This window comes from Papio anubis, chromosome 14 (genome assembly GCF_008728515.1).
Source record: "Papio anubis isolate 15944 chromosome 14, Panubis1.0, whole genome shotgun sequence".
Classification (NCBI taxonomy): domain Eukaryota; kingdom Metazoa; phylum Chordata; class Mammalia; order Primates; family Cercopithecidae; genus Papio; species Papio anubis.
Window position 1 is genome coordinate 37,013,274 of NC_044989.1, and position 23,484 is coordinate 37,036,757.

A 23,484-nucleotide genomic window follows, 5' to 3' on the forward strand; every position below is an offset into this window, starting at 1 on the left:
GGGTTTCACCATGTTGGCCAGGCTGGTCTCAAACTCCTGACCTTGTGATCTGCCCGCCTCAACCTCCCAAAGTGCTGGAATTACAGCTGTGAGCCACTGCACTGGCCGAGATCTTTCTAAGTTTTTGATGTGGGTGTTTAGCACCATAAAATTCCCTCTCAACACAGCTTTAGCTGCCTTCCAAAGATTCTGGTATGTCGTAGCTTTGGTTTGATTAGTTTCAAAGAATTTCTTGATTTTTGCCTTCATTTCATTATTTACCAATAAGTCATTCAACAGCTGGTTAATTTCCATGTAACTGGATGGTTTTGAGCCATCTTGGTATTGACTTCTATTGTTTATTTATTTGAGACAGGCTATCGCTTGCTGTTGCCCAGGCTGGAGTGTAGATGCATGACCTCGACTCACTGCAAACTCCACCTCCCGGGCTCAAGTGATCCTCCCACCTCAGCCCCCTGAAGTGCTGGGACTACAGGAACACATCACAACTAGTGACTGATTTTCGTATTTTTTGTAGAGATGGGGTCCTGCCATGTTGCCCAGACTGGTCTAGAACTTCTGAGCTCATGCAATCTGCCTGCCTCAGCTTCCCAAAGTGCTGGGACTATAAGCATGAGCCCCTGCACCCAGCCATTGACTTTTATTTTTATTGTGTTTGTTCTGAGAGTGTGGCTGGTATGATTTCAGTTTTTCTAAATTTGCTGAGAAGTGTTTAATGGCCAGGAGGGTGGTTGATTTTAGAATATGTGCCATGTACAAATGAGAAGAATGTATATTCTGTTGTTTTGGGGTGGAGAGTTCTGTAGATATATGTTAGGTCCATTTGGTCAAGTATCAAGTTCAGGTCCTGAATATCTTAGTTTTCTGCCTTGATGATCTAATACATCAGTGGGGTGTTAAAGTCTCCCACTATTATTGTATAGTTATCTAAATCTTTTTGACAGTCTCTAAGAATTTATGAATCTGGGTGCTCCTGTATTGGGTGCATATATATTTAAGATAGTTAAGACTTTTTTTGAATTGAATCCTTTACTGTCATGTAACGTCCTTCTTTGTCTTTACTGATCTTTGTTGGTTTAAAGTCTTTTTGTCTGAAATTAGAGTAGCAACTCCTGCTTCTTTCTGTTTTCCGTTTGCTTGGTTGATTGCTCTTCACCCCTTTTCTTTGAGTCTATGGGGGTTACTGCATGTGAGATGGGTTGCTTAAAGATAGAATACAGTTGGCTCTTGCTTCTTTATGCAACTTGCCACTATGTGCCTTTTAATTGGGGCAGTTAGCCCTTTTACATTCAAGGTTAACAATGATATGTGCCCATCTGATCCTGTCATCATGTTGTTAGCTGGTTATTACACATACGTGATTGTGTAGTTGCTATAAAGTGTCAATGGTCTATGTAACCAATTGTGTTTTTGTGGTAGCTGGTAATCTTTTTTTTTTTTTTTTTGAGACGGAGTCTTGCTCTGTGACCCTGGAGTGCAGTGGCACGATCTCTGCTCACTGCAAGCTCCGCCTCGTGGGTTCATGCCATTCTCCTGCCTCAGCCTCCCAAGTAGCTGGGACTACAGATGTCTGCCACCACACCCAGCTAATTTTTTGTATTTTTAATAGAGGCAAGGTTTCACCATGTTGGCCAGGATGGTCTCGATCTCCTGACTTCGTGATCTACCCATCTCGGCCTCCCAAAGTGCTGGGATTAAAGGTGTGAGCCACCGCGCCAGGCTAGTATTCTTTTGTTTCCACATTTAGAAAAATACAAAACCCTTCAGCCAGGCGCCTGTAATCCCAGCACTTTGGGAGGCTGAGGTGGGCGGATCACTTGAGGTCAAGAGTTGAAGCCCAGAAGTTCAAGACCACCTGGCCAACAGTGTAAAACCTTGTCTCTACTGGATCACGCCATTGCCTTCCAGGTGGGGCAACAGAGCGAGACTCCGTCTCAAAAAAAAAAAAAAAGAAAAGAAAAATATGGAACTCTTCGTGAATCTGTGTCATCCTTGTACTGAGGCCTTGCTGATCTCTGTATCTTTCCAGTTGTAGGGTAGGTACTGCCAAAGCAGGTACTTGAATATTTTAATCCAGGTTATATAAGGAAAAAAAGTTGGAATTTCTAATATTTAAACCTAGTTGGCTCTAGTTTAAAGATATAAATATGTACCTTACTTAAACATCATGTAAATAAAATCTAATTTAAGCGCAAATCCCTATTTCGCAGTGATGAATTTGGTTTTAGCATTACATTATCTGCCAAATTCTTTTACATTTAAAAAAACTCCTAAATACAAAGAATACCTAGTAAGTGAAAGAAAATAAAATATCCTAACCAGCCTGTTTTACAAAGATATTGGTTTAAAATAAAGAAAAAGCATATACTTACTTATGGGCTCTGAATGTATAGATAGGTTCTACATCAAGAGAAGTGCTCCTAAATCAGAGAGAGATGACTTTAACATTCGAAGTTTCAGTAATAAACAGTATAATTGAACATATGTCATAAAATTGCCTTTAAAAATACAAACATTATGGGAATATACCATTCTCAACTATATGATACATAAGAAAGCTTACTTAACACCAATTATACTTTCATGGCATCAAGAAACAAGATTCTTGTTTAGTAATAATATCTTGTTACAGTATTTTTAGCCCTGTCATAATCTATTTGACTAAAGGGAAAGACAGCTTCATTAAGAGAAACAACATGGGCTTTGAAGAGATAAATTTCTGAACTCAATTTCCAGTTCTATCACTAATTGGCGAACTTTAAGCAAATTATTTAATGTTTCAGAACTTCAGATTACTCCGTTTAAAACAAAACAAAAAAATGGGAATGACACCAAATAATCACAGGATTAAATAGGATTCTACAAGTTAAAAAACACCCCAGGACACAATCATGCACATAGTAGGATATCAGCAAATGGTACTTCTATTTCCTTGCCTTTTCAATAAGGTTAATATGTCTATCCTCCATACTGAAGAGATTGTCCAAATTATCAGTTTATTCACTACTCAGAACACCATTATTATAGGTACACCATACCCTAATACTGGCTATGACTTTGATGGAAACTGGATTTAAAGTCACGTACTTACCGATTTCTACACTGTATTGCAGTTATGTATAGACATGTTATCTCATAATGTATAGCCAGTAAACTATTTTTCTCTTCTGAAAACACCTAATCTATATGAAAGTCCATCTGGTTTTAGCAATATCTGGTTGAGCTATCTGAGACTGATAAATCAAGTATTTCATCTACCCTATGTATGACACAGCATGAATGACACTGATCTCTCTTAAACCAGGCAACAGATTTCCTCCATTGGTAGTAAAATTTTTGTAACCTCCTCTATTTGATGTTCAGTGATGACTCTTATAATAACAAAGTGCCCAACACTGCAAAAGGGTCTTTGCTGGCAGATGCTGGTTTTTTTTCTTTTTTTGACATGTGACCCAAAGGAGTGGAGCTCCAATAAGGACCCAAGAAAGTAGAATCAGGTTTAGCTATGTGACTTTTAAAGGGTTTATACTAACTCACGTCTATCCATACTTAGACAAGAACTAAAGGGCCAAGGCAAGCACTTCGGCAGTTAGGTTAGCCTGAGTCTAGACATACTGGTGGGTATGGAAAGTACATAAAGTCTTAAGGCCAAAAGACAAGACCAAGACCCTCCACTCATCCCAGTGAGGCTTTTTTCTGCTCCACCCCATAAGTCTAATCTACTAAACAATGGATGGAGGTGGAGATTTGATTATTTTAAAGATGCATATACCTGTTTATAGGAACAGTCAAAACCTTCAGTACAGATAAGGGGCTCCCCAAATATAGCAGCCATTTAAAAATACTGTTATATATAAGGACGGTAATCAGTATTCACAAACCCTGGTGAAACCAACAGATAACACCACATCTTCCTAAGCATCAGTTTTCTAACCTACCACTAGGTCGTATAAACGGAAAAACACAATAAATTACATGACATGGCAGAAAGAACTAGAAGAAATATTTGGGAAATTTAATAGAAATAAAATATGTCGTTTTCTGCTGAAAATGTTAATTAAAATATTCAAGTATGTCAAAGTAGAATATTCTCACTTTTTGGCTGGGGCTGTTTTCTGTAAATTCCACATTTTTAATGTGTGATCCTCTGATGCTGTTATCAAAACAGGCTCAATGGGATGGAAAGCAAGGGCTCGGATGCCATCAAAGTGACTTCTCAACGTAAACTTAGGGTTCCATGTCTTCCTCAAGGCATCTTTATTGTTTGCTATCTATTAAGGAAAGAAAACAAAGATATCTACACACTTAGTTCAGGATAGGGGAAAAAAATTGCATTTCAACATTAATTCTTGCTGATTTGTCAATAAACCATCACTTTGCAATTTTTAAAAGAATGTAATTTGTATATGTAAATAACCAAACCAAGAAGCAAAATTAGCAATAACCCAACACTAGTTTTCTTTGAAGAAATATGAAAGGTGTATTATTACAAAAACAATTAACATAATTGAATATAAAAAGTGAATCAAATTACATAAAATAGATCTTATTAGGATGCTAAATAAGACCAAGTAATTTAACACAAATTATAGTATACAAATATAATTTTGGGCAAGAGTTGAAAAACTAAGCTATCTTTAAACCTGCTAACATTTTAAAATATCATACTTTTGAGATTTTAAATACTTTCTAATAGCTAAATTTTTTTCATCAAACTGGAAACAAAGTTTATAAACTGGAAGCATAAAATGTTAAAAATGGAAGAGATAACTCAAAGAACGCATTCTACTGGTAAAACACACACATGTTCTTTCCCTCCGTGGTAACTCAATCTCAAAAACGAAAAAAAAAAAAAAGTACTATTTTTTCATTCCAATCATATAACAGAAAAGCTAAAGAGGTAGATTATATTTGAATTTACACTAGCACCACAGGGTACGAATTCTTCACACTCCAAGGCTAGCAATCAGACTAAGTTTAAGTAAGAGTAGCAAAAGTACAATCATGTGCCACATAACTACATTTTGGGGAACAATGGACCACATATATGATAGTGGTCCCATAAAATTATAATGGAGCTGAAAAATTCCTATAGTAACATCATAGCTGTTTTAATGCTGTAGCACAATACATTACTCACATGTTTGTGGTGATGCTGGTGTAAACAAACCTATTTGGGCTGCCAGTGCTATTAAAGTATAGCATGTATAATTATGTACAGAACACATACTGGATAATGATATTAACTGCTGTTACTGGTTTATATATTATAATTTTTATTCTACAGTATATTCCTTTTACTTATTTTTTAAAAGTTAACTGTAAAACAGCTTTAGACAGTTCCTTAAAGAGTATTCTACTAGAAGGTACTGTTATCACAGAAGATGACAGCTCCATGACTGTCACTGCCCCTGAAGACCTTCCAGTGGGACAAGATGTGGAGGTAGAAGAGAGTGATACTGATGATCCTGACCCTGTATAGGCCTAGGTTAATATGCGTGTATGTGTATTCATTCTTAACAAAAAAGTTAAAAAGTAAAATAAACATTAAAATTTTAAAAATAGGAAAAAGTTTATAGAATAGGGATATAAAGGAAGAGAATATTTTTCTACAGCTATACAATGCGTTTGTTTCAAGCTGTGTTATTATAAAAGTTAAAATGTTTTTAAAAATTCAGTTTATAAAGCAAAAAATTATAGTAAGCTAAGTCTAATTTATTATTGAAGAAAGTTTTTTTATATATATTTTAGCACAGCCTAGGTGTACAGTGTTTACAAGGTCAACAGTACGGTAATGTCCTACACCTTCACATTCACTCACCACTCACTCACTGACTCATTCTGAGCAACTTTCAGTCCTGCAAGCTCCATTCATGATAAGTGTTCTATACAGGTGTACCATTTTGAAATCTTTTATACTGTATTTTTACTGCACCTTTTCTATGTCTAGACATGTTTAGATACGTATTTACCATTGTGTTATAGTTGCCTACAGTACAGTAACATGCTGTATAGATTTGTAAAGCCTATGCCATCTAGGCTTGTAAGTACACTCTACGATGTTTGCACAATAATGAAATCACCTAATGAACACATTTCTCAGAATGTATCCCCATCATTAAGCAAGGTATGACTGTATTGGTAAAAGACTGGAGAAACACTACTTATTTACAAAAGACAAAAATACAGCAATACTAACAATAGCTATTATTTTGGGCATTATTCATTATTTTGACCACTATTGAAAATACTTTATATGCATTAACTCACTTAATCCTCAAAATAACTCTATGAAGAAGGAAATAACATTATCTCTACTTTCCAGACTAGATAAACCAGGAAAAGAGAAGTGACTTGCCCAAAGAACCCTGCTAGTAAGTGGAGGGGCCTGGATTCAAACCCAAGCCATTGGAATTTAGAAGTTACCCTCAATAAAACATCTGCAGAAAAAAATGGATACAACTTGTCAAATTAGGATAATAAAAGACATAAAACACATCATCCAAGGAACTACTGTAAGTACTGGGGCTGTTTATTCTGGAAGAAGAAAAGCTGAGTTGAATCATGTCTGCTCTTTTTAAGCACCTGAAAGGCTTTCAGGTGAAAGAGCAATCGAATTCCTTCTGAATGTCTTAATGTGGTAGGCAGCCACTAAGATGGCCCCAGTCAGCTCCATTTCCTTATAGGTAAACATTATATAGTTCCGTCCCACATTACGGGGTTGGTCTCTGTCACCAACAGAATATAGCAGAAGTGATAACAAGTTACTTCCAAAATTAAGTTATAACATCTTCCATCTTGGGTGTTCTTGCTCTCTCTTTTCACATGCACTCACACTGGGGGAAGCCAGCTGCCATGCTGAAAAGCCCATGGAGAGACCTATGTGGTGAGGAACTAAAGTCTCCCCCAATAGCCAACAAAGAACCAAGGCCTCCCAACAACCACAGGAAGAGCTTAAAAGCAGATCCACCCCACAAGTCAAGTCTTCAGGTGATACTGCAGCCCTTGCCAACATCTTGACTGCAACTACATTAGAGACCCTAAGACAGAATCACCTGGCTAAACTGCTTCTGTATTCCTGACCCATGGAAACTATGAGATAATAAATGTTTTTTGCTTTAAGCTGCTAAGTTTTGGCATAATTTGTTACACAGCCACAGATTACTGGTATTATTATGAAACCAGGAACTACTTTTGAAAACCGAGTGACAGACCTAACACAAAGTTTTCTAACAATTAAAAACTATGAAAAAAGAATGAGCTTTATCTGGAGAGAGGACTAAGTTACATTACATACTGGATAAACTCTTTGTGGGGCTAGAATAGAGAGAACAGAAGTATCTAATGGGAACTTCTGCTTCTAGCCATGACAAGTCAGGTAATTTGGACCACCTCTGCACTAAGGACAAGTAGAAAAGCAGAATTAAATATAAAAAACAGAGAACAAAACACTGAAGAAAAATCAGGCCAAAATCTAGAGAAGAAGAGAGGCCTAAAAGGTGAGTCCAATATTTGGGCTGTTTTCCCCAGACGCTGTTTACTGATTCCAGAGGGGGCAGCTGAGAGGCTGAGCAGTTTTTCTGACAGTTTTGAAGTGTCATGGGGATACAAATTGATGAACCTGCCATGACAGTTGGGCTCAGTAAGCCACTTTGCTTTGGGTTATGATTTCAAAGTGTGGCATCCTACACATAAGGGTGAACTAGAAGCCAAGGTCTTGCAGGGACTGTAAAAATTCAAAATGAAATAAATCGATCCCAGATCCCAGAGGTAGTGGCTGCATACATCTGAGAAAAGCAATTTAAATTATAGCATTTGGTCTGAAGTTATTTCTACAGACAACTTTTCAAATAACAGTTTCTTGAAAATAAAAATAATCATGTACATAAGGATGTAAGACAATATAACTGAAGATGAGCAGAAACAACACATAACAATAAAAGAACTACAGAGTTTCCAATTCAACTTTAAAATAATCATGCTTTAGCTGGGCGTACTGGTGAACATCTGTAGTCCCAGCTACTCAAGAGGCTGAGATGGGAGGAGAGCCTCCATTAGGAGGCAGAAGTTGCAGTGAGTCAAGGTCACGCCACTGCACACCAGCCTGGCTAAAATAATAAGATTCTGTCTCAATAATAATAATAATAATAATAATAATAATAATAATAATAATGTTGATTATGTCCAAGGCGATAAAAGACAAGACTGAAAATTTTGGAAGAAATCTGTAAACAATCTAAAAAAAAAAGAATTTGGCTGGGTGCGGTGGCTCACACCTGTAATCCCAGCACTCTGGGAGGCTGAGGCAGGTGGATGACAAGGTCAGGAGATTAAGACCATCCTGACCAACATGGTGAAACCCTGTCTCTACTAAGAATACAAAAATTAGCTGGGTGTGGTGGCATGTGCCTGAAATCTCAGCTACCCGGGAGGCTGAGGCAGGAGAATTGCTTGAACCCGGGAGGCAGAGGTTGCAGTGAGCCAAGATCGCACCACTGCACTCCAGCCTGGCGACAAAGCAGGACTCTGTCTCAAAAAAAAAAAGAAAAAAAAAAAAATTCAAGAAGCAAAATCTAGCCAGGTGCTGTGGCTCACATCTGTAATCCCAGCACTTTGAGAGGTGGAGGCGGGCAGATCATAAGGTCAGGAGATCAAGACCATCCTGGCTAACACGGTGAAAACCTCATCTCTACTAAAAATACAAAAAAATACAAAAAAAAAAAAAAGTAGCCAGGCATGGTGGTGGGCACCTGTAGTCCCAGCTACTTGGAAGGCTGAGGCAGGAGAATGGCGTGAACCCGGGAGGTGGAGCTTGCAGTCAACCGAGATTGCACCACTGCACTACAGCCTGGGCGACAGAGCAAGACTCTGTCTCAAACAAAAACAAAAACAAAAACAAAACAAAACAAAACAAAAAACTGTAAGACCTCAACATATGGGCTTAACTACTGACTACAGATTACTGAAGAGAGAATTAGTGAATTGAAAGATGAGTCATTAAAAAAATAAAGGGAATAGGAGACAGAGGTCACAGGAAGAAGAGGAAGAGGGTGTAACACACATATAACTATGTTCCAAAAAGAGAAGAGAAAGAGAGATAGAGGTGCAAAAGTGGTACTCGAAGAGAAATGGCTGAGAACTTTACAAAAGTGATGAAAATATATCAAGTCATAAAGATTTAAGAACTTCAAGAAACTTAAATAAAAAAGGAAAACAAACCTTGGCTAAAAAAAAAAAAGACACAGATAATATTAGTGACAAAAATCAGACTACCATTAAACGACCAACAACAGAAATGATAGTTGACCTTAGCAGAAAACATAAAACAAAGACAGTAAAATACTATGTTTAGAGTAAAAAAAAACCACCTCTGCCAACTAGAATTCAATGTGCAATAACAGTTGACCCACTCAAGCTAAACAAAGATATTTCAGAAAACAAGACACGGAGAGAACTGGACACCAACAGACCTTCACTAAAGAGAAATACTAAATGTCCTCAGGTGAAAGGAAAGTGATCCCAGATGGACAGACATGCAGAAAAGAATTTTAAAAAGCAAAATGTGTAAAGGATAATGTAAAATGTAAAATAAATAATCCTAACTGAATGTAGAGTATACAAAACAATTTTTTTATAGAAGATAAACATATTCAGAAATGTGTTAACAAGAATGACATGTAAGTAGGGTGGGAATTAATAATTAAAAGCATTATAAGGTCTTTGCATGGAAAATTTTGATAAAAACGTATGTGATACTCTCTAGGGTACTCATTGAAGAGTAGCGAAAGAGTATAGAAATTCCAAGTAGTAGAAAGGTGGAAGGTTGAATAAAAAATAAAGTACCCCAGCCGGCAACAATGGCTCATGCCTGTAATCCCAGCACTCTGTGAGGCTGAGGTGGGCAGATCACTTGAGCCCAGCAGTTCAAGACCAGCTTGGGCAGTATAGCAAGATCCCGTCTGTACAAAAAATTAAAAAGCCAGGCATGGTGGTGTACACCTATGGTCCCAGCTACTTGGGAGGCTGAGGTGGGAGGATGGCTCAAGCCCAGAAGGTCAAGGCTACAGTGAGCTGTGATTACACTACTGCATTCCATCTTGGGCAGGAGAGTGAGACTCTGCCTCAAAAAAAAAAGCAAAAATCAATGGTGTTTTAAAAAGACAAATGTGAAATATAAGGCAACAAAAACACCGGAAGTAGAAATGATTTTTTTTTTTTTTTTTTTTTGAGAGGGAGTCTCACTCTATCGCCCAGGCTGGAGTGCAGTAGTGTGATCTCAGCTCACTGCAAACTCCACCTCCTGGGTTCACACCATTCTCCTACCTCAGCCTCCCAGGTAGCTGGGTCTACAGGCACCCGCTACAACGCCCAACTAATCTTTTTGTATTTTTAGTAGAGACTGGGTTTCACTGTGTTAGCCAGGATGGTCTCGATCTCTTGACCTCATGATATGCCCACCTCGGCCTCCCGAAGTGCTGGGATTACAGGCGTGAGCCACTGTGCCCAGCTTAGAAATGATTTTTTAAAAATCTGTAACAGGTCAGGCATGGTGGTTCAGGGCTGTAATCCCAGCATTTTGGAGTAGGCTGAGCCGGGTGAATTTCTTGAGCTTAGGAGTTTTGAGACCAGCCTGAGCAATATGGCAAAAGCCTGTCTCTACCAAAAATAAAAGAAAGTATCTGGGTGTGATGGTGCGTGCCTATGGTCCCAGCTACTTGGGAGGCTGAGATGGGAGGATCATTTGAGCCCGGGGGGGCAGAGGGTGCAGTGAGCTGAGATCAAGCCACTGCACTCCAGCCTGGGTGACAGAGTGAGACCCTGCTTTAAAAAAAAAAAAAAATTGTAAATCTGTATCATATTCGTGGAGAATGGAGTGCAAGGAGCCCGTTTAGATTAGATGGTTATTGCAGTAGCTCTAAGAAAAAAATGGACCAGGAGAGAAAGTGAAAAGTAGTATATGGATTTTCAACTGTTTTTGGAGGAAGAACCCAAAAGGGTTACTAATGGGCTTAGCAAAGAGGTTGGGAGTTTTTTATCTGTATGAAGAGGAGTGGGTGGTAAGCGTTCCTCTTTGGAGTGCTTCTTTACCATACCTATGATTTGCTTAGGCATCCATCCTACATCCCCTAGATGGTGTGTGTGCTGCAAGAGATACATTGTGTTTTCCAATAGAGCTCATAAACTATCAAAGTGAGAGGAATTTAATGAAATAAGGCAGGTTATAAATACTTTACCTATGACATAAGCAACTATTTTTCTAATAAATCATTTATTGTGATGAGGAATTATAAACACATTTATAAAACAATTGTTCGGAATTAAGTAAATGTATGCACAAAGGTACAAAGATATCAATTTTGGTCCAAATCTCTGATGGGTCAGCCTTAACATCTGGAAAGCACACTGTACACATCCACGCCTACTAATACTTAAAATCTCTTCTCAATAGGATATTGACTTATGTACTAAAGAAGCAAAGAAATATGGTTTAGGTAGGCATGAATTACAACTAATTGCTGGTGCCCTAAAACAGAAAACAAAATTCAAATTTGGTAATGGAAAAAGGAATTCTTTCCCCTATCAAAAACCAATAAACAAATCATACTAAATTATGGATTTAGGTAAAGCCCATAATTTTCATCTCTAGGTTATGGAAAAATGTTAGTTTTTCTTTATGTATCTTTCAAAGTTTTCAATGGAAACTGAACCAAGTTCTATATTTGTAAAGAAGTTTTACCACTGTCTTCATTTTCTATAAAATCAACTTTTTATTTTATTTTACTTTTTTGAAACAGAGTCTCACCCTGTTGCACAGGCTGGAGTGCAGTAGTGTGGTTTTGGCTCACTGCAACCTCTGCCTCCCAGGCTCAAGCAATTCTCCTGCCTCAGCCTCCCGAGTAGCGGGGATTACAGGCACCTGCCGCCATGCCTGGCTCATTTTTTGTATTTTCAGTAGAGACAGCATTTCTCCATGTTGGCCAGGTTGGTCTTGAACTCCTGACCTCAAGTGATCCGCCCGCCTCGGCCTCCCAAAGCATTGGATTTATAGGCGTGAGCCACTGCGCCCAGCGCAAGTTTTTATTTTTAAAAACCAAGTAAAAACATCAAAAACAAAACTACTACTTACATCGTAAGTTAGGGAGTCTGCTTCATTGGCCACCGTAAGGCCTGCTAGTTCTCCAAGTCCCAGTTCACTTTCAAGGGCTTCATCTGCTCCCATGATAAATGACTTTCCAGAAGAAGGAGGAAATGTCAGTGCTTCCACTGAAGAGGGAAGACAAAGGAAACATTTAAAAATCTCTAAGGAGCCAACATTTAGTTTCATTTGCTTGCATCAAATTTCTTATAGTGCACGTATACACTTAATTGTTTTTAAATGCTTTTAAACACAATAAAATTCAGTGAGCAGAAAATCCTAAATAATTTATTGCTTTTTCCATATCTTAACCACAGGTAAAGGCATCAACTATTTAGAAAAGTAAAACAGGAAACAAATCTAAGAATCCACTGTCCTTTCATTTTCACTATATAAAAAATAATGACTATAGGAAAGTAAGTTTTCCTTGTTTGATATTTCATGCTAATTACCTAAACAATTTCTATTAATTACTAAATATATGTAACAAGTGCTGGTCTCATTCAAAATATAATTCATTAATTTTATAACCTAGAAGAGTATAGAAAACTTCAAATGAAAATGGGTCAAACTCTAAAATGTGCCTATTTATGTGACAAAATCAATATGTGGTGTTACAAGTCAGGATTACCTCTGCTGGGTAGGAGAGGGGTAGTGATTAAAGAAGCAACACAGGACTTCTAGGGCCCTGGTAATGTTCTACTTGTTGACTTAAGGGGTGGTGACACGGGAGGGTAATAATTCTACCTTGATGACAATTCACTGAGCTGTAACATCAGCACTCTTCTGTAGGTATATTATACTTCATCTAAAAATGTTTACTTCAGATAATATTTTTTATTTTTTTATGTTTTTTTCTGAGACAGTCTCACTCTGTCGCCCAGGCTGGAGTGCAGTGGTGACATCTTGGCTCACTGCAACCTCCACCTCTTGGATTCAAGAAATTCTCCCTGCCTCAGCCTTCCGAACAGCTGGGATTACAGATGCGTGCCACCATGCCTGTCTAATTTTTGTATTTTTAGTAGAGATGGGGTTTCACCATGTTGGCCGGGCTGGTCGCGAACTCCTGACCTCAAGTGATCCACCTGCTTTGGCCTCCCAAAGTGCTGGGATTACAGGCGTAAGCCACCGCACCCGGTAAAGAAAATTTTTTGTTTTTGTTTTTGTTTTTTTGTTTTTTAGATGGGGTCATGCTCTGTGGCCCAGGCTGGAGTGCAATGGCGTGATCTCAGCTTACTGCAACCTCCGCCTCCCGGGTTTAAGCGATTCTCCTGCCTCAGTCTCCCAAGTAGCTGGGATTACAGGTGCCTGCCACCATGCCTGGCTAATTTTTGTATTTTTAGTAGAGATGGAAAGGTTTCCCCATGTTGACCAGGCTGATCTCAAACTTCTGATCTCAGGAGATCCACCCGCTTCGGCCTCCCAAAGTGCTGGGATTACAGGCATGAGCCACCGCACCTGGTGAGAAAATTTAAAGTGTCCATTTGAACACTTTCATTAGCTGTGAACTGTGTACTTCAAAAATGTCAGTTTTACTTTGTGAATAACTTGAAATATCCTATTTTGTAACATTTTGAACATACCAATCCAATTCCTTCAACAACCATCATAGAAAAATCAGTCAAAAGCAAAATGTCATATTAATGATTTTATTTAATTTGGTCAATAACAAAATGTCACTCTCCATAAATGCAAATTGTTCTGACAAACGTCAGAGATGGTCTTTGAGTAGTTTCCTAGAGGTGGTTATATATGACAAACATTTGTGATTCAATAAGATGAATTTAGTAGTTCAAACCCTAGCTGCTAAAGGGGTCATTTTCTTAAAAGAAACAAGTCAACTGTATTGACTAGTACATGTACAAGACATTTTTCAGATTTATATTCAATCATGTATGATAATAAATACTCATTGAATAAATGAAAGAATTGGCCAGGCTCGGAGGCTCATGCCTGTAATCTTAGTGTTTTGGGATACCAAGGTGAGAGGACCCTTTGGGGCCAGGAGTCTGAGACCACCCTGGGCGACAGGGCGAGACCCCTATCTCTTAAAAAAAAAAAAAAAAAAAATCTGAGACAGGGGTCTCGCTCTGTCACCCAGGCTAGAGTGCAGTGGTGCAATCTGAGCTCACTGCAATCTACGCCTCCCAGGTTCAAGCAAACTCTCCTGTCTCAGCCTACCAAGTAGCTAATGCCACCATGCCTGGCTAATTTTTGTATTTTTAGTTGAGATGGGGTTTTGCCACGTTGGCCAGGCTGGTCTCAAACTCCTGACCTCAAGTGATCCGCCCGCCTGGGCCTCCCAAAGTGTTGGGATTACAGGTATGAGCCATCACGCCCAGCCTCTACAAATTTTTTTTAACAATTAGCCAAGCACAGTGGTGCATGCCTCTAGTCCTAGCTACCTGGAAGGCTTGAGGCAGGAGGATCTCTTGAGCCCAGGAGTTTGAGGCTACAGTGAGCTATGACTGCACCACTGCACTCCAACCTAGATGACAGAGCAAGACCATGTCTTTTAAAAAAAATTTAAAAATAGTTACTTGCTTTTAAAAACTGTAGTGATAAACTCTTAAAATCCTCATCAGAACAAAATAGAGCATAAATTAAGACATTATCAAACCACCATACAATACAGTAGCAAAAATAAAAATAGGTTTTACCCAAAATACCATATATCATCTGAGAAGTTCAAACAACTCTAAACATTTACTAAAGAAGAAAAGGAATTGTTTAAGTTAGAACAGCAATTTTCAGGTCAAAAATATCAGTCGAATGACTCATGTGAGACTATGATGGTAGGTCTTCAGCCAGGTGTTTTTTGTTTGATTTGTTTTCATTTCTAACATTTCCAGATAACTTTGTTCAGGTGTAAAAGACTAAGATTCCTAGGATAGACCATATACATTATGTAAGCTAATTCTAACTAATCCTCTACAAACGGCCAAGTAAAACCTGAAAACAAAGAAAGTAACAACTCCTTCCTTACATACCAGTGGACAGCCAGGACACTCCAGGACTGAAGAGGGAGAGCAATAATAAGCATCACTGTTACCTGATTGTTCCTAAGGAGCCTTAGAACTTAAGACTATAGGTCACATTTCCATCTGGTAACTAAACCTTATTAGCCCTAATCAGCTTTTACCAAAAAACAAAACAAAACCCTGTGCCTTTTAAGTGTGACACTGCCTTCTGATTTTTTTTTTTTTTAAGACAGAATCTTACTCTGTTGCCCAGACTGGAGTGCAGTGGTGTGATGTAAACCTCCGCCTCCTGGGTTCAAGTGATTCTCCTGCCTCAGCCTCCCAAGTAGCTGGGACTACAGGCACACGCCCCCATGTCTGGCTAATTTTTGTATTTTTAGTTAAGACAGGATTTTGCCATGTTGGCCAGGCTGGTCTTGAATTCCTGGCCCCAAGTGATCTGCTCACCTCAGCCTCCCAAAGTGCTGGGATTACAGGCGTGAGCAACTGCACCTGGCCCTGCCTTCTGAATTATTAAAATAAAAATAAAGTAACAAAATTATAGCGCACACACAGCATATGAACGTTCTTTCTGAAAGTGGACTGAAGACCAAGAAGTATCAGTTATAGACAATTCAATATACAATCTATCACTTAAATGTTTTTTCTATTTCCGAAAAACCTGCACCGAGGGGGAAGGCTTATGACCACTGCTGCAGATAGCAAGTTAAACAAACATTCAATGCTTGAGTTTTAAAGTTCCTCACTATGTTTTTTTATCAAGGACATCTTCTGTGGCTTATATAATGCTTTTGTACATCTGTCCTTTAGTAAATAGTACATATCCTGCCCCTATTATTAGAATTCTGCATAATTCATGTATGGCCCGAGATGAAATCTGATAAACTTTTTGAATTATGAGAATAAGAGAAAAACTAACTTTTCTCCTTATCTAGACCTGATCTTGGGATAAATGCAACTGATTAGAAGTCTCATACCTATAATGTCAACAGAATGCATCTCCTAGTGATCAACATACCTACTGAGGAACATGACCTCACATCTGTAATTCAAAAGACATCAAATAAATTTTATATCTAGCATGTAATGTGTTGATTCTTTGTATGAGTAATAAATCCCAAGTATGCTATAATTAATTCTAACAAATAATTAACCATGTACTGGTCAAAAATTTCACTGAAAAAGTATTCCAATCATGAAAATCTATATACATCAAAATTGTATCAGTTTATGTCTCTGTAAAATGTAATGGACTAAAAAAACAAGAAAAAAACCATATGATTATTCTGTGACTTTTTCTCAGGCTGTGTTGATCAATAAATAATAATTTGAAGAGAAAGTACAAATACAGTATTTAAATTCAGGATTAATTTTTTAAAATATTTTAAAATATACATTAATCATAATTACTGTCATGTTGAATTTTCAGCTAATATAAATATTTGATTGATTGTTTTAAGAGACAGGGTCTCACTATGTTACCCAGGCTGGAGTGCAGTAGCTATTCACTGACTCAATCATCACACACTACAGTCTCAAACTCCTGAACAGGGGCGAGGCGCGGTGGCTCACGCCTGTAATCCCAGCACTTTGGGAGGCCGACGCAGTTGGATCACTTGAGCCCAGGAGTTTGAGATCAGCCTGAACAATATGGCAAAACCGTGTCTCTACAAAAAGCATACAAAAAATTATCTGGGCATGGTGGCATGTGCCTGTAGTCCTAGCTACTCCGGAGGCTGAGGTGGAAGTATCACCTGAGCCTGCGAGGTCAAGGCTGCAGTGAGCTGTGATTGCACCATTGCACTCTAACTTGAGTGACAGAGTGACAGCCTGTCTCAAAAAAAAAAAAAAAACCCCTCCTGGGCTCAAGTGATCCTCCCACCTCAGCCTCCCAAGGGACCACCATGCTCAGCTTAAATATGTACTTTAAAATCAATTTCCACATATAAACATTTTACGCATTTATAAACAGATAAATCAGACCTTGTGTCTAAAAGAAAGAACTGTATTTATATACCATAGGATTATACTGCAAGACTAAAAACAACCTAAATATCCAAAAGGAATAGTTTCATATCAAGTCTAAAATATAATATACATTCTTAAAATTATCATTATGAAAATCATTTTTATGATTTTAAGAACACAAAATATAATTATTATACATGACGTAAAATAATGCATATTTTTATGCAGGTATATTCTATACCTGTATAAAAAGTACATACATGTGAGGCCAGGCATGGTGGCACATGCCTGTAATCCCAGCACTTTGGGAGCCCAAGGTGGGCAGATCACTTGAGGTCAGGAGTTCAAAGTCAGCCTGGCCAACATGGCAAAACCCCGTCTCTACTAAAAATACAAACAAATTAGCTAGGCATGGTGGCAGGTGCCTGTAATCCCAGCTATTCAGGAGGTTAAGGCAAGATAATCGCTTGAACCCAGGAGGCAGAGGTTGCAGTGAGCCAAGATCGTGCGCACCACTGCACTCCAGCCCGGGCATACAAAAAAATAAATAAATAAAAATAAATATATATACACACACACACACATATATATATACACACATATACACACACACACGTGAACCAGGACTGAAAGGGAACAAGTTAAAATAGCAGAATATGTGACTAGACTTTTAAGTGACTTTATCTCCTTTTTCAATTATCATTAATAAATTGCTTAAATATTTATATGAGTTTCAAAGTAAACATTTACTACCAATTTATGGACTGTTAATTTCCCCAATGTTGGAATGGTATATATAGGGCCATGGGCATCAGTGGAGCCAGCAGATATTTTAAACCAGAACTTAGAGTTGGTTTTTAAGAGTATGCACCTTCTCAAGTCTTGAAGATTGAAGTTGGAATCAAACTCCCTTGAATGTAAGAAAGTTTGCATTTGGGGGAAACTATGCAGATCAAACATCTGCAAAATAAAGTTCTCTCTGATAGGAGAGTCCTTTCTAATGAATGAATTTAAAGATATACATCCAAGTGCATTTTGTGCTCCAGAGTATCTCAAATACTTACCTTCATCTGCCCTATTAATTTCATGTTCAGGAAGCCTGGAGCTGCTGGGTCTGGAAGGTGAACCCACAGATGGCTGCAATGAAGGAAGTTCATCAACATCTCTCAAATTAGCAAGCATATCTTGGAGTTTTGACCTATTGGGCCCTAGCCAAAAAAAGTGGGGGGAGGGGGAGATAAAAAAGAAAAAAGAGAATTATCCAACTGCCTCAAAATGGTATCATAAGCCTTATTTTCCATCTGTCAATATTTACCTTTAAAAATATTCCACTAGATTAATAAGTATTTTCAAGTTTTCAAATTATTGTAAAAGTTTATTATTTCTTGAAAAGAATTATACTGTTTAAATTAAGCAAATGGGATAATATCACTATTTACATAAAAAAGAATGCTCATGTCCAGTTAGACCATGAAAAATATTCTTTAACCACTGAATATTGCTCTAAATGCAGCCAGATACAGATTGTGAGCCTACTGTGCACTGAATTAAACGATAACATCCCTATTTGTTTAAATTAAGTTGCATTAATTGCCTTACATCCTGAAGCTATGGTACCCGAGGTGAAGTCTCATGCCCTACTGATTACTTACCTGAACTTTGATTCTTCATTCTCCCACATCCCTGTTTTGACTGTTTTATATAGGATAGAGGCTGAAACAGATCTTCAGTAGTTTTTCCTGTTATAAGTTTAATTAAGAATGGGAAAATCTTACCCAAAGTCTGTTACGGTTTTTTCCTATACCAGCAAAGAATATAACTATTTTTAAGCAATTTAAACTAATGCCTAGAAATGTATTTCAAGATGGTATGATTGGAGTACATGATTTGACTGGAAATATCTCTACTAGACCACATTGAAAAGACTCAAACTTTTCCAATGAGTACGAGTTCAATTAAAAAAAAAAAACAACTTCATGATGGTTTATAAGTCAATGCTTTATATCAATTCAAAGCATGGCTTCAGTTCTATTTTTATCCTAAGTCTTTACTTGTTCCCAGACTGCTATTTTTATCAAGATAACATGAACTGAAGACATTAAATAAAATGTGCTAAAATGTGTAGTCCCTCTCTCTTCAATGAAAGATGTTAAAAATTTCTCCCTTACAGTGTCATTTTTCTTCACCACACTAAAAAAACCATATGCTAGATGTCTGAACACACTGTAATCTCCCGATTTAAGAAATCCAATTGCTTCTATTAGTAGGAATATTGTTCCAGTCAAATGGTGCAGTTTCAGTTAAGTGCTAAATTCCAACTACAGCAATGCCTTGGTATTTGACAAGAACTGAATAATCAATGGAAAAGTAGATGGATTGAGAATAAGTCCTGGTTATCTTTCCAACTAAAAGATCTTTTATATTTCAAGACATTCATTTTTGTAGCATAATGACCTAAAGAAATATATCAACATTAAGTTAATCTGGAAATTATTTCTCACATATGATATCCAAATTTTCCTCAAAATTTCAGTTTAACTGGTTTTTTGACATGACTCAAAAGCCATGACAAATCATCTCCCTATGCTTGTTAAGATTAAATTGTCTATCAGTAAGTATATTTGGCTAAAAGGTACGAAACGTGCTTATGTTTTAATATTAATCTTTCTCATTCTGATTTTAATCTATATTGAGATAGCATTAAACAACATCATCTCTCATTATGTAATGGTTGATACTACGTTTTAACATCAATAACACTGACTTTTTATCAAATCAAGCTAAACACTTGTAAATTCTAAAATATTTTAAATAAAGGTTTAAATGCTTTTAAGTAATGTTTTAAGTTTAAAAGAATGTCCTAACAGGAATGATGGTCTTTAATAAGCTTTAGCATCACTACAGAGAGAGAAAAAGAAAAAGCACATCTTTCCAGTGTTTCGCAACGTTAAAATACATTTCTCACTAAGTTAGATTTTAATCTCACTTGATACTACCTAAATATTTCAAATAATCAAATTCCTATTGCCATAAAAGGGAGGCCCATATTATCAGTGAGGGTAGAAACACAAGGAGGTAGTTTAGCCTTGTTCCCCTAAGATGATTTAAGACTGTTTTCAGGAATGGTTTGCAAGTTTTTGTATTTCCATTTTGCATTCTTAACTAGATTCATTGCTAAATAATTTGCATAATGAAATAATTAAACATATATGATTCACAGGGCTAGAAATTTCCTTCTGGCTTTTGTTTTTGATGCGGCACATATTTTATTAAAAAGGAAAAAAGGTAATTGGTAATAATGTTATAAATAAAAGTGGTCAAAAATGTTTAAATAGAAAATAAATATTTTTAGAAGTTATATATTTGACTCTGTGCCCTGTATAGCATATAGTGCTATGAATAAATGAACTGCATGTTATGAACACATAGAACATTCAGGGGTAGAAATTAACTTTCTTTCTGTCACCAATGTCTAAAATTATAAGCAATAATTTTGGTGGATTGCCAGAGGTTCACACTAAATGAGTTATAAATTGTTACTGAAAAAACAAAAAAACAAAAAAACAAAAAACACTGTTAATACAAGCACAGGTACTTTTAAAAACCAAATTATCACTGTGTTTGAATACACAGCCCAATACTCATGAGGCTCTGGATTTATTATTGGGATACAGTACACATGATTCCATAAGTACATGTGGGTTGTTTTCTTTTAAGTTCATAATTAAATAGCTAATCATTTAATTTCAACCCCTGAGAGCAGGTGAAAAGGAAAGAGGTCAGGAGCAGAAATGAAAAAGAGTAAGTAGTTTTAGGAAAACATTGAAAAAAAACACTGGGGGATGTAAAGAGGCAAGATTTATGATTTACAGATACAATGTTTTCCACTTACTCTTCACCCCCTTTTTCCCCTTTCTCTCCTTTTTGTATTGTTCCTTGAGTTTGGTAATTACTCCCTGGTCCACATTCCAGGCTTCAGGCATGAGACACTGGTCTTCCTTTTCTAAACAGAGTGAAACAAATGAAACAGTCTTTTTCAATAAAATATTGAACACTCTGAGTCAATATGTCTGAATGACATAACAACCATTTTCTTTATAGTATCACTAACTTAAAAGAAGTCATTGTTTATTCATTATATATATATATAAGTCACACACAAAAAATATAATCACTAAGAATAAATGATCAGTGTGATTTCCTAGAATAGTAAGTTTCTCTTGAAAGACACACACACACACACACACCCCTGGAATATTTTAGTGATTTTTAGTAAATTAAGCCCAAACACTTTACAATCAAGAACTTCTTGGCCAGGCACGGTGGCTCATGCCTGTAATTCCAGCACTTTAGGAGGCCGAGGCAGGTGGATCACATGAGGTCAGGAGTTCGAGACCAGCCTGACCAAATGGTGAAACAACATTTCTATTAAAAAAAATACCAAATTAGCCGGGCATGGTACCTCATGCCTGTAATCCCAGCTACTTGGGAGGCTGAGGCAGGAGACTCTCCTGAACCCAGGAGGCGGAGGTTGCAATGAGCCCAGATTGTGCCACCATACTCCCGCCTGGGCAACAAGAGCGAAACTCTGTCTCGAAAAACAAACAAACAAAAACAGAAGTTCTCGTTTTCAGAATTCCACTAGGACTAACACAAAAAGACACTTCGTATTAATTTATGTGATGAGACAAAATTATTATTTAGAGATTGTACAAAATAAACTCTAATGATCTTTTAAAGAATTTGATATTTTTGCCATGTGTTCATCAATAAGTGATAATTGCCAGGCGCGGAGGTTCACGCCTGTAATCCCAGTACTTTGGGAGGCCGAGGTGGGCGGATCACGAGGTCAAGAGATCGAGACCATCCTAACACAGTGAAACCCCGTCTCTACTAAAAATACAAAAAATTGGCTGGGTGAGGTGGCAGGCGCCTGTAGTCCCAGCTACTCAGGAGGCTGCGGCAGGAGAATGGCGTGAACCCAGGAGGCAGAGCTTGCAGTGAGCCGAGATGGCACCACTGCACTCCAGCCTGGGCAACAGAGCGAGATTCCATCTCAAAAAAAAAGAAAAAAGAAAAAAAAGTGATAATTTTTATTTTACAGGCTTAATACATAGCATTTGTTAAAACGTATTAATCAATCTTCATTTAAAATTTACAATTTAAGTGATGTTAAGTTTATACATTCTTAAAACAGGAAACAGCTTCTAGTAGTAAAGAAAATCAATAATCAATTGTCACTATTTCAAGAGAAGAAAATTTAAAGAATGTTATATATTTATATTTACTATAAAACAACATAAATACTATATAATGCTATGTAAATGTTAACTCAGAATGCTAGCTTGAACCCAAGACTGATATCTCCAACTGCTCATTCTACATTTCCATTAGGAAGACTAACAGATACCTCAAAGCAAACATACAAAACCAAACACCCAACCTCTCTCCCCATCCAATCTGTTCCATCCAAAGGGTTCCCCACCTTATTTGATGACAACTCTATATGTGCACTTGCTCAGAGCAATACCCATTCTTTCCCACACCACATTAAATATATCAGGAAAAACTATTTTCTCTACCTTCACAAATTTCAGAATCTGGCTTCTCAGCACATCTACTTCTTCTCTGACCACTATGATCTCTTGCTAGGATTACTGCAATAATTGCTTCCCCTCCCCCAAGTCTATTATCAACACTAGTTTCCCTGTGCAGTCTATTCTCAACGTAGCAGCCAGTGATGGTTTAAAATAAAATATCATGTCACCCTTCTTGCTCAAATCCCTCCCATGGCTCCCCATCTCACCACTGGTCTACATGGCCCAAGATAATCTGGTCATTTCTTACTACATTCTCCCTAGAATCACTCTGCTGTAGCCACTCTGGCTCCCTTAAATTTCTCAGGCATGCCAGGGATGCTGCTATCTTAGGGCATTTGTGCTGGCTTTCTTCTTCCTGAACACTTCTTCCCCAGATGGCCAATCCCCTTATCATGTCTTTTATTCAGTTGTTACCTTCTCAATGGGGCTTACCATGGCCACTATATTTTATGGGTTTTTAACTTAAATATATATATACACACATATTTATTTATTTATTTATTTTTGAGGCAGGATCTCATTCTATCAAACCAGCTGGGGTGCACTGTCACAATCTCAACTCACCGCAGACTTGATCTCCTGCGCTCAAGCAATCCTTCCACCTCTGCCCCGCAAGTAGCTGGGACAACAGGTGTGTACCACCATGCCCAGCTAATTTTTTTTAAATTTTTTGTAGAGATGAAGTATCGCCACATTGCCCAGGCTGGTCTCAAACTCCTGGGCTCAAGCAATCTTCCCACCTCAGCCTCCCAAAGTGCTGGGATTACAGGCATGAGCCACCGCACCCAGCTAACCACTC

General features: G+C 37.6%; 1 protein-coding gene and 1 non-coding gene across 5 annotated transcripts in view; both read right to left on the minus strand.

The window, feature by feature from the left end:
* STRN (striatin) overlaps nt 1-23,484 on the minus strand; it is a 130,076-nt gene that overhangs the window by 27,025 nt on the left and 79,567 nt on the right. For 3 of the 4 annotated variants that reach the window (XM_031655070.1, XM_031655072.1, XM_031655073.1), the window contains 6 exons: nt 20,978-21,088; nt 18,738-18,824; nt 18,150-18,293; nt 12,128-12,264; nt 4,096-4,271; nt 2,373-2,420 (listed from right to left, as the gene is read on the minus strand). In XM_031655070.1, the coding sequence (XP_031510930.1) occupies nt 2,373-2,420; nt 4,096-4,271; nt 12,128-12,264; nt 18,150-18,293; nt 18,738-18,824; nt 20,978-21,088 (703 nt within the window). The remainder of the gene's footprint in view (nt 1-2,372; nt 2,421-4,095; nt 4,272-12,127; nt 12,265-18,149; nt 18,294-18,737; nt 18,825-20,977; nt 21,089-23,484) is intronic. The other variant, XM_031655071.1, reaches the window with a different exon arrangement.
* LOC116270392 lies at nt 1,958-2,059 on the minus strand. Its single transcript, XR_004178433.1, has one exon. It is a non-coding gene; the product is annotated as a U6 spliceosomal RNA (small nuclear RNA).